This window comes from Astatotilapia calliptera, chromosome 1 (assembly GCF_964374335.1).
Source record: "Astatotilapia calliptera chromosome 1, fAstCal68.1, whole genome shotgun sequence".
NCBI classification, from domain to species: Eukaryota; Metazoa; Chordata; class Actinopteri; order Cichliformes; family Cichlidae; genus Astatotilapia; species Astatotilapia calliptera.
The window spans coordinates 18302623-18317019 of record NC_137422.1 but is presented as its reverse complement, the minus strand read 5'-3'; the positions used below and the strand labels follow the sequence as shown (position 1 = coordinate 18317019).

At 39.7% G+C, this 14397-nt stretch overlaps 1 protein-coding gene across 2 annotated transcripts in view; it reads left to right on the top strand.

Moving 5' to 3' along the window:
- Positions 1 to 311: 311 nt before the first annotated feature.
- The window catches only part of LOC113021322 (ephrin type-A receptor 6-like), a 79045-nt gene continuing 64959 nt past the window's right edge, over positions 312 to 14397 (top strand). The window contains exon 1 of one of the 2 annotated variants that reach the window (XM_080293544.1): positions 312 to 938. In XM_080293544.1, coding sequence (XP_080149670.1) covers positions 860 to 938 — 79 coding nt within the window. In that variant the 5' untranslated portion in view covers positions 312 to 859. The remainder of the gene's footprint in view (positions 939 to 14397) is intronic. The other variant, XM_026165941.2, reaches the window with a different exon arrangement.

Sequence of the window (14397 nt, the reverse complement as noted above, 5' to 3'; positions counted from 1 at the left end):
ATGCAGGTATAACCTACATCACAGCACAGAATTGATACACTAGTCTAATAATGGCTTCATATTTCCCTCTATATCCCCTAACGTCCCATGGAATCAATACCACAGCAGAAGCCGATGGAAATGACGCATTTTACATGATGTAAAGTGAGAAATGAGGTCACATATCAACAAGAACAAGTTTTATTTGCTTGCAAGGACTTGGCAGCTGAATGTCTGGTTGTGGTACAAAAAAAAACAGCTCCTCAGCCTGCGCCAGAGCATCCCTCCTATCCTGAGAGGAGGGAGAGGGAGCGCGAGATACACGCAGTGATACAGAAACACAACAGGGGATGCACCGGCTGCAAGTGAGTCGTTCGGGATTGTTCCCTTTTTCTTCTCTCGGTTGGGGATGAAAACACTGACTAACAAGCGCTGCCCACTGACTTTGCCACGCACACAATCGTCGGAACTTCGCTTTTGGACACTTTTGTCGTTTTGTGCGCTTGCAAACGTTACCCTGTGCGTGTTTTGAGGTTCACAGATCAATACTCATCGAATTAAGTATTGTTATCATTTAAGTTACTGCAGCTTAAGTTGTCGGGGTTTTGCGCACAAAGACTGGCGGTGTACATCTCTCGTCTGCCCGTGCTCACACGGAGGTGTCCGGTATGCGTGCCTAGAGAGAGAGAGAGAGAGAGAGAGAGAGAGAGAAAGAACGAACTCCCGTGGATGCGACCGTGACCTCCTGAATCTGGATACTGGGGGCTGGGGGGGCTTTCACTATCCTCCTTTATGATACAAACCTTACCTTTTCAGCGAGGAGATCTGTTTAGGAGTCTGTGCAACGTTTCACTTCTGAGCGCACTTGTCTGACTCAACGATGAGCTCCCGTGGGAAATACTGCGTGTTTTTGTTCTTGCTTAAAAGTATCCTGTCGGACCCGGGAACCTCAAATCAAGGTGAGTAAAGGGCGTCACAATGACCACACACTTAGAACAAGGGTGGATGCACCAAATTAGTCTCCTCAAACAAAAACACAACACGCACACTCACACGCAAAACGCAAAGTACAGCCTTTTTCAACATTTGAGAACACGTGCATGATGAATATTTAACGAAACAAGTTAATAATTTGTTCACCCATTAAAGCCTGACGGATTTGCTTTTTATTTGTGATTTGTGGAATTTTCTCTCTTATGCAGCTTCCCGGCATTTGTCAAACAATAACAACAACATTAGCGTTTGACGGATTTCAAAGTGCACTCTGCATTTGCAGCCTGAAAATGCATCAGAGATTTTCATTTTGTCGGCCGGACCCATAGATGTCAGTCTTGGTTTCAATACGTTTGTGTTTTGTCCTAATTAATGATCCTGTATTGCTTACAGCACACATCATCCAAAGGCAACATTAAGTCAGGAAGTTTTTCAGATCATTTGACTTAAAATGATACTATTGTTAATGTGAAATTTTTTAAACACTCAACATACAGTCATTTCAGTGGAAAGGCACAGGTTTAAAAAGAATCAGCACTGCACATGCATTTCAGTTTCATAATACACAACACACCGAGAGTTCAACTGCAAAAAACAACAACAAAAAAAAAGATTCACACCATGGAGGCTGTCTGCTCCATGGTGTGAATGCTTGGTCTACAGGCTGAAGCTCCTTGAGCCAAAATGACATCTTATTCACCTCCAAGTGCACAGAAACATCACCACAGCTATAGGAACCACTCAGTGCTACTGTAAATGGCAGCCCCTTATATTGCGAAGAGGATTCCTCTAAGGCAGGTGAATCTTATTATGCTGGGCCAGTGGTTGACAGTAGCTTCATCAGAATAGCTCTCCATATTTCAGGATTCATTTTCAAGTCATGCTGACATCAGTGTGCAGTTGCATATGTTTGAGAAAGACAGGAAATAATAGTGTTATTTCTCCTTCGTTGTGCTTGCAAGTCACATGGGTAAATGGTTGCCCTAATGCAATCTGTTCTTGACATCTTCCTCTTTGCACGTTTGCAAAGAGGTCAGTTTAATATTCCTTCCTGAATGTTTAATGTGTAGGATACACGTTTTCAAAGATGACAGGAGCTTCGCTAGCCAAATGTCAAAGTCTCCTTCACTACATTTTTCTGTCTTTTGTGGGAGTGTGTGTGTCTGTGTGTGTGTGGGCGCACACTCATTTTCCCCCACAGGATGTCTGTCTGCCTGTGGTGGTGACAGGCTTAAAGAAGAGGGGATGCACACAGGGGAAACTTGAAAAAATGACATCGTGAGGTGCTTAAAATGTAGTGTGAACAAGCTAATCTATGTTAGATGGTGCAATGTGTCTGAGTGAGTTTTCTGAATGTGAATCACATGTTTATGCCCTCATAGAAAAAAAGAAAATGAGAGTCAGAAGATAGTGTCTGTGGGGGTTTTAATTGAGTCATAAAACATATTTGTTTTCTATAAAGTATATTGAAGATTGTTAAAGGGAGTGGTAAATTACCGTTTAAACTTAATTGTTCATAAATAATTTCAATCTGCTTATTGTCGAAAGAGAACCTTTTAGACGAGGCTCTTATACGGCATTTCTGTAAAGTCAGCGTTCTCACAAGAATAGGCGGTAATATGGAAGCAGCATTTTTTGCATTATAATGTATAGGAGTGGGAATTCAGCACAGACATCCACACTGTGGTGCAAAACTACACAGTTGATGTGCTGGTCAGAACAAGGCTCTTTTGTAACATAATAGGTTAGGCTTGTTCTTAGCTAATGAGAGGCTCTCCAACTTGTGAGTAACCTTAAATAAGTGTAGTTTGTAAGCAATTGAGCCTGACATGTTTGTGTTTCCAGTAAAGTATCTAATTCATTCCTTGGAGTTTTTCTTTTGTCAGTTTCGGTTTAGAGTCTAGAGTCTTGCTTTTATTAGATTCCTGTGGACAGCAGTTCAGCCATGGAAGTGTTGAGAAGAAGTGGATCCCAGACTCACATGTCCCCTGCTGACTTAAATTAAAATTGCTCATCTGGTACATGAAGTAGAATCAGTCTGCAGTCTTTCAGACTGCATGACACTTTACTACATGACAAACTGCTAAAGCTAAGCCCATATAGCCTGCTTATAGGCTCATTTCTACGACAAATGAATGCAGGTGAACATGCAGAATCTCTAAAGGATAGGATTTTCACCAGAAGCTTTCTGTTTCTCTTTGTAGTCTGACTTCTACTGGCAAATTACATTTGTCAGGTAAACACTCCATGCAGAGAGTAAAAGATTTTATTGGGATTGTATTTGTCTGCTTTTATCTAACAAAAATCTAGGTTTATTAATTTTTTTAACATACAACCTGTGGATGGAACAGGAACTCTTTTCCCAGGTATCCACTGGGAAGACTGGAAGCTCCAAACAGGTGTCTGTTTCCCTGAGGTCGTTTGGTTAGAATTATACTAGGAGAGTTGCACATAACACAGACAAGTTGTCATTCCTGTTATACTTCATTGAGGTCCACATGAAGGGTAGATAAATAGTTGGTGCACTGTTATGTAGTGTTATCACAGATAAGTCTGCATAGTCATGCATGCTTTAATTAAAACATGAGAATAATTATTCTAATGACAATTAACAATAAAAAAAAAGAAAATGTGTGTGTTCACCATCTGTGCCCTTTCCCACAAAGGGGTCCATAGAACAGATTAAAAAATGGGTAAAGTGAAGAGAACTGTAATGGTGGCTTGTGCAGATGCAGGTGTTCAGCTCTCTTCTGCTGTCACCCTCACGTTTTCAGTTCTCTTAATCTACTGTTCATTAACAAAATAGCAGCCTTCGTTACTAGGGCTGGGTATCGTCACTGATTTCTAGAATCGATTCAATTCCGATTCACAAGGTCCCGAATCGATTCGATCCACGATTCGATTTAATTCGATTTGATTCGATTCGATTCTGGGAAATTTTGACAGTCAGAAATATTATAATTCAGATCAGTACATTTACATATTTTTGTATCTATTAAAAGGAAGCTGACACACGCAAGACTTTATCAAAGGTGTGAGCATCACAGCAGATGCCTTTGTGTCAAAGTAGCTGAAGATAAAACACAGAAAAACATGAAGGTGATTTTCCTGTTCTGGGATTTTATAAAAATATTCTGCAGTACATCAAAAACGAAAGAAAACCATTAATCAACATATGAACATCACCTCTGAAGTTACAGCGGTTTTATTAGAGACACAGCGTTTTGCATTTTGCTTAATTTTAAAAAGTTTAAATTTGTTCAATATTGAACGGCAGAAATTAGGTTTACTTTTCGGAAGTAAGTAAAAGGGAAAAAAAAACGTCGGCCGACAGCGCTGTAAACAACGGTAGACTTGTGTGTAACAAGCAAGCGAATAATGCAGAAAAGAGAGAGAGAGAGAGAGAGAGAGAGAGAGAGAGCTGTGCATGAAGTGTGATTTTTATCCTGAAAAGTCAGCAAAAGTCAGAGGGAATTCATGACGATGTTTATGTGAAGCGTGGTTTGGATCTTCTTTTGCTGCTGGTTCGGTCAATATTGTTTGGAGAGAGATAAAACTAACAGCCATATGATCAGCGCAAAAAGGGCGTAAACACACAGCGCGGACCCGCGGATCAGAATCAGCGAGCTGTCGGCTTTCAGCCCCGACCGTCAGCTGAGAAAAGCGACATCTAACTGATCCTGATCCGTCGGCGCTGTGTGTTTACGTCTTTGTGCAGAAGCCGTGCACCTGCTCTCATTTACTGTCTTAGCTGTTTGGTGGTTGTTGATATTTTGTGATCTTTCACCTGAGATTCTGGCATTTCGGGCAAAATAAATTAATATTAAAAAATCGATTCAGGATTTTAATGAATCGATTTTACGTTATCCAAGCTAGAATCGATTTTAATCGATAAATCGATTATAAAAACCCACCCCTATTCGTTACATATGCGTCGATTACCATCTTTCTACTATCTATCAGGGACTATGACGTGGATCTTGTATTTGACGCAGTTTTTATCCTGCTTAAGATGTTGTGCACACCATTCTCCACAGGAATAACTGTCCCACTAATGAAGTGGCACGACCACGAAGAAAAGTGCAGGAAGTGGGCTAGGGTAACCGAGGGGTGGGAAATTAATTTTCCTCAAGGGGCCACATGAAAAACTGGAACTGTTTTGTAGGGCTGCACAAATAAGCTGAACTCAATTCTGCCTAATAGTAATATTAATTTGATCTCTTTATAAACTATTACTGATGAGAATAAATATTACAATTAGCCAATTAAAATATGAACTAGGCAGAGGCAAAACACACACATTCTATCACCATTTAATCAACATGCACAACAAAAACAATTGTGCAAGTTCTTGCTGAATTTCAAATATTTTTACCTTCATACAAAGTGTTACTCTTTTAATTAATTACGTCATCTTTCTCAGTCTTGTTTTCTATGTGAGACAAATTCAGTCTGTTTTGGGTATGAACAAGGGATTAAAGTCAGGTTCGATGTCTGAGGTTGATATGGAAGCGTGATAACATCAAAAACTTTACCTTTCCTTTCACAAACCCGAGAATTTCAACTCCTTTTAGGAATTTGCCAAGGCTGAGGAAACTGACAGCTGTGTGGTAGCCTATGTCACCATGTGCATTCTCATACTCCTCCAAATGTGAAATAAATTATATATAACTCAGTGCTTTCAGATTGGGGAAGTTAACTAATTTAGTTAAACAACATGGCTAATTTTTAGCACTGATTTACACAACGTCTCCTGATGTATATTAAAATGAAATAATATGAATTAGAGCTCTGGGATAATCTCAGACACTTTTATTTTGCACTTGCTTTAACAGTGCAGCATTGTTCCCAGTCAGACTCGGGACAAACTGGCAGGTGTTAAAACTGATGGCTGTCTATTTCATAACCTAGCCAAGCGTGATGTTGCATCCATTGAGAAATCAGTCCCTGCCATATACTCTTTAAAGAGGACATGAAATGCTTCGTGTACAGAGGCTAATTTACACCAAGGAGCCCTGCTATCAAAAACTTACATGGATTTCAATTGTCTGTGAAGCTGAATTTAAGAAATAAATGTTGAACGTGAAAGTTTTTAGAACATATTTAATACCATCTTGTGTCAGTACAGAACTTGACATCACTGGGTTGGTTGTTTGGCTGCAATCAATAGACTTACATTAGTTTATGTTACATAAATAATAACAGAACTAATAATTCAGGGAAAAACAAAGGAACTAAACTAGATCGCATTGTAAGGGAACAGTGTTGGGACTAACGCGTTATTAAGTAACGCGTTACAGTAACTACGTTATTATTGTGGTAACGAGCACGGTAACTAGTTATTATGCCAAAACCGGGAACGCGTTACTCGTTACTGGGATTTAGATAGGCTTGTTATTCGTTACTTCGTGTGGTGGCTATCGCGGAGCTTCCACAGATTCAATAACATTAGCAAGTGGTGGAGGCCAGCAGGTGGATGAAGGAAAAGGGAGGCAAGAGGAGAGACGCGAAGCGGCCGCTGGTCCGAGTATCAGGTGAACTGAACTTCAGGTAAGAAGTTATAACCTGCAGTCCATCTGGGTCAGATATGAACCAAGTTTAGGTGGAGTTTATTTTCGTTATGCTGACTTTTTCGTACTGCGTGCTAGCTAGCATGACGGAGTTTCTATACAGCTGGGTGGGTGCTATGTTACTGATGTTGAACTTTATTTTGTTCATAATGTTAATTATTAGAGTTGCCAACCGTCCCGTAAAAAAAGGAATCGTCTCGTATTCAGAGAAAATATTACGCGTTTCGTATTGAGGTGAAAAGGAACACAGTTTGTCCCGGACTTCAGCTACAATGAAAAAGACACAAAGCTGGAGTTATTCTGTGTCTTTGCTGCACAGTTGCCTCTTCTTCTCTCATTCTCTCCCTTCCCTCTCCTGTTTCTACTTCAATCATGAAACTGATCAATGATCAGCTGATCAGCTTTTCTCTCTTGTTTATTTATCGCCCACTTTGCGCCAGAAAGAGGAAACCAGCAGATGTCGCGGTAAACAACAGCAGCACTTTTAAGCTTGATCAGCTGTTGTTAGAATTTATTTAATATTAATTTCTAGTATCAGCTGATGTTTGCTGGAGCCACAGCTGTAAACCTGCTGGTCATGATGTCGGTTTGTATATCTGGTCAGAGGGAAACATGAAGATGAAACCAGGAGATGTCCTTACTGAATCATCAGAGCTGTGATGGAGAAACAGGTTTACCTTTTAGGTGACATGAATGAGTTGAAGGGAAGTTATGAACTGTTTCTGAGAGACAAATAACCCCAGGATCCTTTTCTAAGTAGCTGACAGATGATAGATTGAGCATCATTGATAGATTGATACATATATACCATCAGAACAGTGTACATCACTGTCACAACAGTGTTTATTTTCATTCAAAGGCTTTATGATTTTTCCTATAATGGTGGGCCGGTCTCTAGTCAAAATGCCCGGGATGATTTTTTTGTCCCAGTCCAGCCCTGTATGCAGCTCATCTGCAGTCTGGTGTTACCTACATCTTCCTACTCGAAAGGCAGAATTTCCGAGTTCTGAGTACAATCGAAAGCACCACGACTGCAGTTTTTGTGTTGGATGTAAAAAGCAGGCTAGGATAGAATCAGGTGTGGGATTTCTCTCGTGGAAATGTGCACATTATTTTTCCCTTTCTATTGGTAGGTGGCACAGTGCACTTGTGGCAAGTAAGCAAGCTAGAAGACTGGCAATCTTGCTGGGTATCCAGTTACAGAAGCAACACATTAACAAGAGAATTCTGAGTAAAACCAAAGTTACTTTCCCTAGTAACTAGTTACTCTGAAAGTAACGAGTAACTTGAAGTAACTGAGTTACTTTTGATAGAAGTAACTAGTAATGTAACTAAGTTACTAATTTAATGTAACTTACCCAACACTGTAAGGGGATCACTTTTGTATTGGATGTAACAATGAGCTTTATGTTAAGAAACCGAGGATATACCGAGGATATCAACTTTCACTGTCTCTCTTTTAGCAGTAAGTGACTCTTTGTTGTTTGGCTAGCTGCACTGAAACACTTGTTTCCAACACCTGTTAGCTCTAATGTTTGCCTTTTCAAAGCACTTTATGAATGAAGATTGTGTGGAGGAGGGTCTGTTTGAGTTAGGTGACTCGAGTGGTTCACAGGACAAACTCAAGTCAGAAACTCTGATTTCTCCTCCTCTGGCCAGGTATACTGAGCGGCGCAATCAGCTGATGGGATCAGCACTATTTTGTGAAATAGAATATTCTCTTTTTTTCCCTAAGCACATCCAAGCAGTTTATAACATAACAGGTTACTACACATCACACCACAGACATACTGTGTTTCTTACCAAAGCATGATCATGAATGGAATCAGCATATTAGCAGGAAAAATAGGTCGATGTGTGCGATGGACAAAAACATCCCTCCCAAAAAACAGAGGCTCTGAGGAAGAGATACCACACTTTTTGGAGACATTTTTTTCCATGTCACATGTCACTGACTGGATTACGTCATATTAGAAGTGAGGAAAAGCAAAGTCCAAATTTGAGAAAAGGAGATTCCAATTTGGAGATTTTCTTTTTTTCCTGCAGACATGCTGATGGATGTTTGGACTGGATCAGCTGTGATTGTGTCTCACTCCAGCTTATCAGTCCAGTGACTCAAAAAGACACCGTTCTCAATTATAAAGTGCTTAACAATCCCGAACATTACGGCTAACAGCTGGATTTTCCATTCAAGTGCAGCTAGCCTAACAACAAAGAACTATTTACTGCTAAAGAGACAGAGGGTCCACTTTAACTGTGCTAGCTCCTTCATATTCTCACACTCTTTCACTTTCCCAAGTACAAAGATACATACGTTGTGTGTCATAGATATTCAAGGTTAACTAAAGGCCATTAGACACTATTGCATAAAAGTGATGGGCAATTTAACATTTTTCAGATGTGAACTTGTCAGATGACGTATATACACACTGAACTTATTGCATTTTTGCTGAAAATTCATCCTAAGACAAAAATTTATGAAAAAAATAAAGTCAACATCAAGCCATGATGAGCTGGTCCTGATGTTTCTAAACAAGAAAAGGGTGAAACAGAGATTTTGGGTTCACACAGTTCTCAAGAGAAGGCAGCAGCAGGAAGAATTTCATGGTTTGGTCCAGGAGTTTAAGCTGTACCCCGACTGCATTCGTACATATTTCAGTATGTCTGTGGAGCAGATTTAGCTCTTGTTAACACAGCTGGGACCACATTTGAGGGAGCAGAGAAATAATTTTGGAGAGCCGATTGACCTGGAGCAGTGTCTAGCTGTGTGTCTGAGGTAAAATAGTATTATTTTACTATTTCTATATGATTGTGTATTCAGTACTGGTGTGTCTTTGAGGCACACTTTGAGCTACACTTGTCAAATGCAGTGGTCTGATTGGTAAGATCTGTTTATTCACATGCAAAAATATTTAGCTTGGTTCAAAGAAATGAAAAGTGCATATTCATCCTACGAAACCACACAGTCAGAGGGAACGGCTGAATTAAGAATAGTTGAGCCTGAAAAATATTTTTAATGAAGTAATAATGGAATATTCACACGGATATTACTTATCCTGTAAGTAAAGGCCTTCAAACTCCAAAATTCCTGCAATGTCCTCTGTCCTTATAATAATTGTTGTTATTATTGGTTCACCAGGAAAGAGCCATACTCTCGAATGCATCCTTTTTCAGCATATTAGTGCATCAGAATCTAACAAACACACTTTGAGAAACTCCCTAAGAGATGTTTTTTGGGGATTTTGTAGGAAATGACAAATCTGGACTTGACTGCTCCATCCCTAGATGTGTAAAGCTTAGTAAAAAGTTCTTGTTGCTTCTGCAGATTTGCTAAAAAAGATTGAGATTCCCACTTCTCTCTTCGTGTTTAGTCTCTTAATGGTGATTCAAGTTGTAATCGTTAAACACAGCAATCTGCTGTTTACGAACTAACTAAGCACACAGCTTTACCTCTGTCTTTACAAATAAGTCCATGTCTTGTTTAAAATTCTACATTCTGTATCAATCTTTCTTCTTCTTGTTCTTCTTTTTTTTTCTTTTTTTAAATGTGAGCTGACATCTTTCAGGATTAGCAATCTCACAACTTCTATAAACATCTGTTACAATGCATTTATACTGAAGCTGCATTTGCTTGCATAAACATATGTAAATTCACCTTCAGAACAAAGCAATGAAGTGAGCAATTCTGTGAGGAGGAGTTTATCAAAGAGTATTTGATGGTTCAAATGGGACAAACTGAATGATTTATACTTATTTACATGGGAATCCTAATTTTCCATTGACCTCACATGGATGGTCAGGGACAACCAAAGGGCCAGATGTGCCATGGGGGACATATAATACCCATGATTGGGTGAACCTGTTTAAACCGGCGCTTCTGAGCCTGCTCCTTGTAGTTCCTGTTGGATTGTAAACAAGAATGAGATGCGACTGAGAATAATGATGCACAGTGTGACAGTCATTACAAAAGTGATGCAGCCATAGAGTTAGATGCTAGTTTTGTTTACAGAGCAGACCAGATGAGGGACCCGAGGAACAGTGAAAAACACAGCTGCCTGGACTGGGAGTTGTTCAGTTGCAGAACATTTTTTCTCTCGGATGAATTCATGACGGTGACAGCCATGGCAGTATTCCTCTGCATGGTAATGCTAAGCTAACACCAAAAAAGCTATATGATGGTAGTAATGATGAGCTGACAGGGACTTGAACCAGATCTTAAGCCGGTTATCCACTGAAATGTCAACTTTCCAACAAGAGGGAACAAGACCCAAAGTCTATTCTACTCAAATTACATTAAAATGTCTTATTTACATCTAGACCACATTTCCCTAAGTCTGACTCCAGCTTAAGTGTAATGAAACAACACAACCCCCCCCCCCCCCCAAAAAAAAAAAACAAAAAAACAGCTATCAATTTTGATAACACAGAGTGGGATTTGTTTGCAGAAGAATCAGGCCTAGAGGTACATGCTGGTTAAGTCCCTAGTTACATAAACTTTTGCACAGAAAATGTGTTAACATAAAAACACCTCTTAGGTGTTTCCTAGCCTGAGGCCATGGATAAACAGCAGTGTGAGGATACCACTCAGGGAGTGGGATGCAGATGTCAGATAAAGTGACAAACAAGCCTGAATCATGGGGAAAACTTCAAAGCCACATGAGCACATTGTGAACTATTTTTACAACAAACCATCCCACAGCATATGGAAAGGTTTTAAGTATAAACTGATGGACACAAAGACCACCCAGTGATGACTGCAAGCTGTCTGACACTTTTCAGTTCTTTCCCCATTTGACAGACCAGACCAGCAAGTCTCCTCAACTGAATACCCCACCCTATGAGGACCCAACATTGGTCTTAATGCCAGGTGAGGAACATCTCACAAGTATTATCAATCAATCAATCAATCAATCAATCAATCAATCAATCAATCAATCAATCAATCAATCAATCAATCAATCAATCAATCTCTCGAGAAGCATGCCCTGTCACAAATCAGAAGCATCTTCTACCACTAAGCTAGATACGTATAACTTTGCCTACCTCTCATCTCATCCTCAACTAAAAGATGAAACCGTTATGTCAGTGGACTTCAGAGAGCTGCATCAAACACCATCATTCTTCAGAAATTGGTCAGCAAACTGCAAAAACCTGCATCATAAACTTTGTCTCTGACCAACCTCTTTCACTCTATTCTAAGTAAAGGGTACTTCACAGGGTTAATGTTGAGCCCAATGCTCTCCAAACGTTTGACCCATGACTGTAACCCCATTCGTGCCATTATAAAGTTAGTTGGAAACACAGTAGTGGTGCTTATAGGGGAGACAGCCTACTGCCCTGAGCTGAACAATCTCAGCATCACAACCATTCTACCAGCTGTGCCACTATGTAGTGCAGCATTTGTCCAGCTGATGATCATAAGGAATTCGACAGATCGTTAGGTGGTCATTCAACATGTTAAAAAAATGAAAGAACTGAATCTGTTTCCAAGGCGAGCATTAAAATAACAAATAGAATAAAATGGAGTAAATAGAATAACACAACAACAATAATTGCACGGTGAAGGTGAACCAGACCCCCCAGACATAAACACAATTTGTGGCACTAAAAACATTCAACCCACTTCCTGTATGAACCTCTGCTGTGTGGTGGATGAAGGTCAACACAAACCACCTAAAAGACTGAGGAGCAGCTCATCTACAGAGCTCCATGCCTCCATCACACATGTCCTTGTGAAAGCACCGACTCCACTGTAGGCGATTACACACATGTACACACTGCACATCGCACAGTACAAGTAGTAAAAACTTTCTAATATTGTCATTGCTGCTTCTTTTTAAGATTATGTATACTTCTACATTCTATTTATTTTACTGTGAGGCATGATTTTCAGTTTAGTTCAATTCAATTACATTATATTTTTTTAATGCCAAGTCACAGCAGCAGCTGCCTCGGGGCACTTTATAAAAAATGTACAAAAACATTGAATTGTATAGAATTTCGTTGTCCGTAAACAGAGCAGATTAAAAGCTTTCAAACAAGTGTTAAACCTAACATAACAAGAAGAAGCCACAAGGTCAAGCTGCAACGGAGCCATGATTTCAGCTTGTGAAGAGATCCACGGTGTGACAGGCAAACATTGTGTTTACCTGTGTTGGTTAAACTATGATTAGACAGTGAGTCCAGGAGTTTGAGTTCATTTTTTTGCCCTTTTTTTCCTCTGATCAATCAAAATAAAAATGCAAAAATTCTCAAAAAACAAAGCAAATGTTCTTCCTTGATAAATGGCTCGTACTCAAATCATTTATTGAAACTAGCATCTGGTACAATTACTGCCAATGAAATATTCACCAAATTAAAAACTCTTTTTTTCTTTATCCACTGATCTGCTTTGTATTTTACGAAGCAGGTATCTGACACGTTGTCCTTTCTATGGGATCATTTCATCTGATCAGCAGTAACATTTAGACAGACGCTGGAATGACTTTTTCAGGAACCTGCATCATCTGTGCTCAGAGTCAGATGAATTAGATGCTGCTGTCCACTTTTATTATCATCTCATAGAAAATAATGATTCATTTTTTTCCCAGTGGCTTTCTCTAACCACATCCAGGAAACTTTAAAAAAAAAGCCAGGGGTCCTTATAGAACTGTCTGTCACCCTGGTGGAGCTCAGCCTTGTGGAGTATCCTTATCCTCATACCTTATATACATATCCTAAAATATTTAGGGATCCTGAATACTCAGTGTCTAGATAGTGTTAATGAACCACCTGCGAGTACACACACACACACACACGCACGCGCACACACATATGCACGCATGCATATATGCACAGACATATTCTGCAAACTACTACTTAAAACACAGTTTGTCTCTGCATTAGGCTTTCAAAAACAAAACAAAAAACCAAACCCTTCTGGTCTGTGCACTTACTAGACAACAAGAATCAGAGGTCAAAGAAGGCTAAGCAACAGAGGTTCTTTAGTTCTTTACAACATAAAAGTGTAGGATGATATTCTTGTAAATGGAAATCTTCAAAGGAAGGTGCAGACAGTTAAGTGAGAAAATGGTAAATGCGTATTTCCTTACTTATCAAGCAATTGCAAAGCCTCTTTCAAAAATTCATGAGCTTGAAGTGTTCTTCTCCCCTGCCTTTGTCATCATTAGTCGTGTCTTGTTGCGTTACTGTCACCTGTAGATTAGTGAAAGACTGGGAAACCACTGAAAGGAATGTGCATCACATCGCCTTTTTAAAACAAGGACCGACTCTCGGAAAAACAGCCCCATGGCACTTCTGAACTCCGCAGGAAACCTCTGATATGAAACAGCCTGCAACATAACTCCTGTAATGTGCAGACACCCAACGTGTCTCGGGTAAAGGAAGGACACAGGAGATCATTACACAGGATATTGTTTTACTGTTAGAAGCAGAAGTCCCCGATCACACCTTTGATCCCGTTCAGACCATCTGCTATGGCATAAAAAAGCGTTACAGCATACAGAAATATTAGAGCATGTTTCTGATTTCAGAAGGAGAATATTGTTGAATGTCCTGTCTGATGATATACAGCCCTTTACCTTGGTATGAATAGCTGGCTACAGGAATGGCAGTTCCAGTTGCAAAGGTTTCATTGGCCGATGAAAGGAAATGTAACCAATCAACGTAATGGTTAAAATTACAGAACATATTCAAAACAGCCTGCCTTCAAATAGGGACAGCTCTTGTAAGCCATCAAACCCTTTCATTATGTTGCAGTGAGATTTGTCCCAAAAGCTTTACAGAGCCACACCGTACATCTCCCAAAGTGTGCCTCTGCAATAATCCGATAGTGCAGAACCTTTTTAAAAAAAAA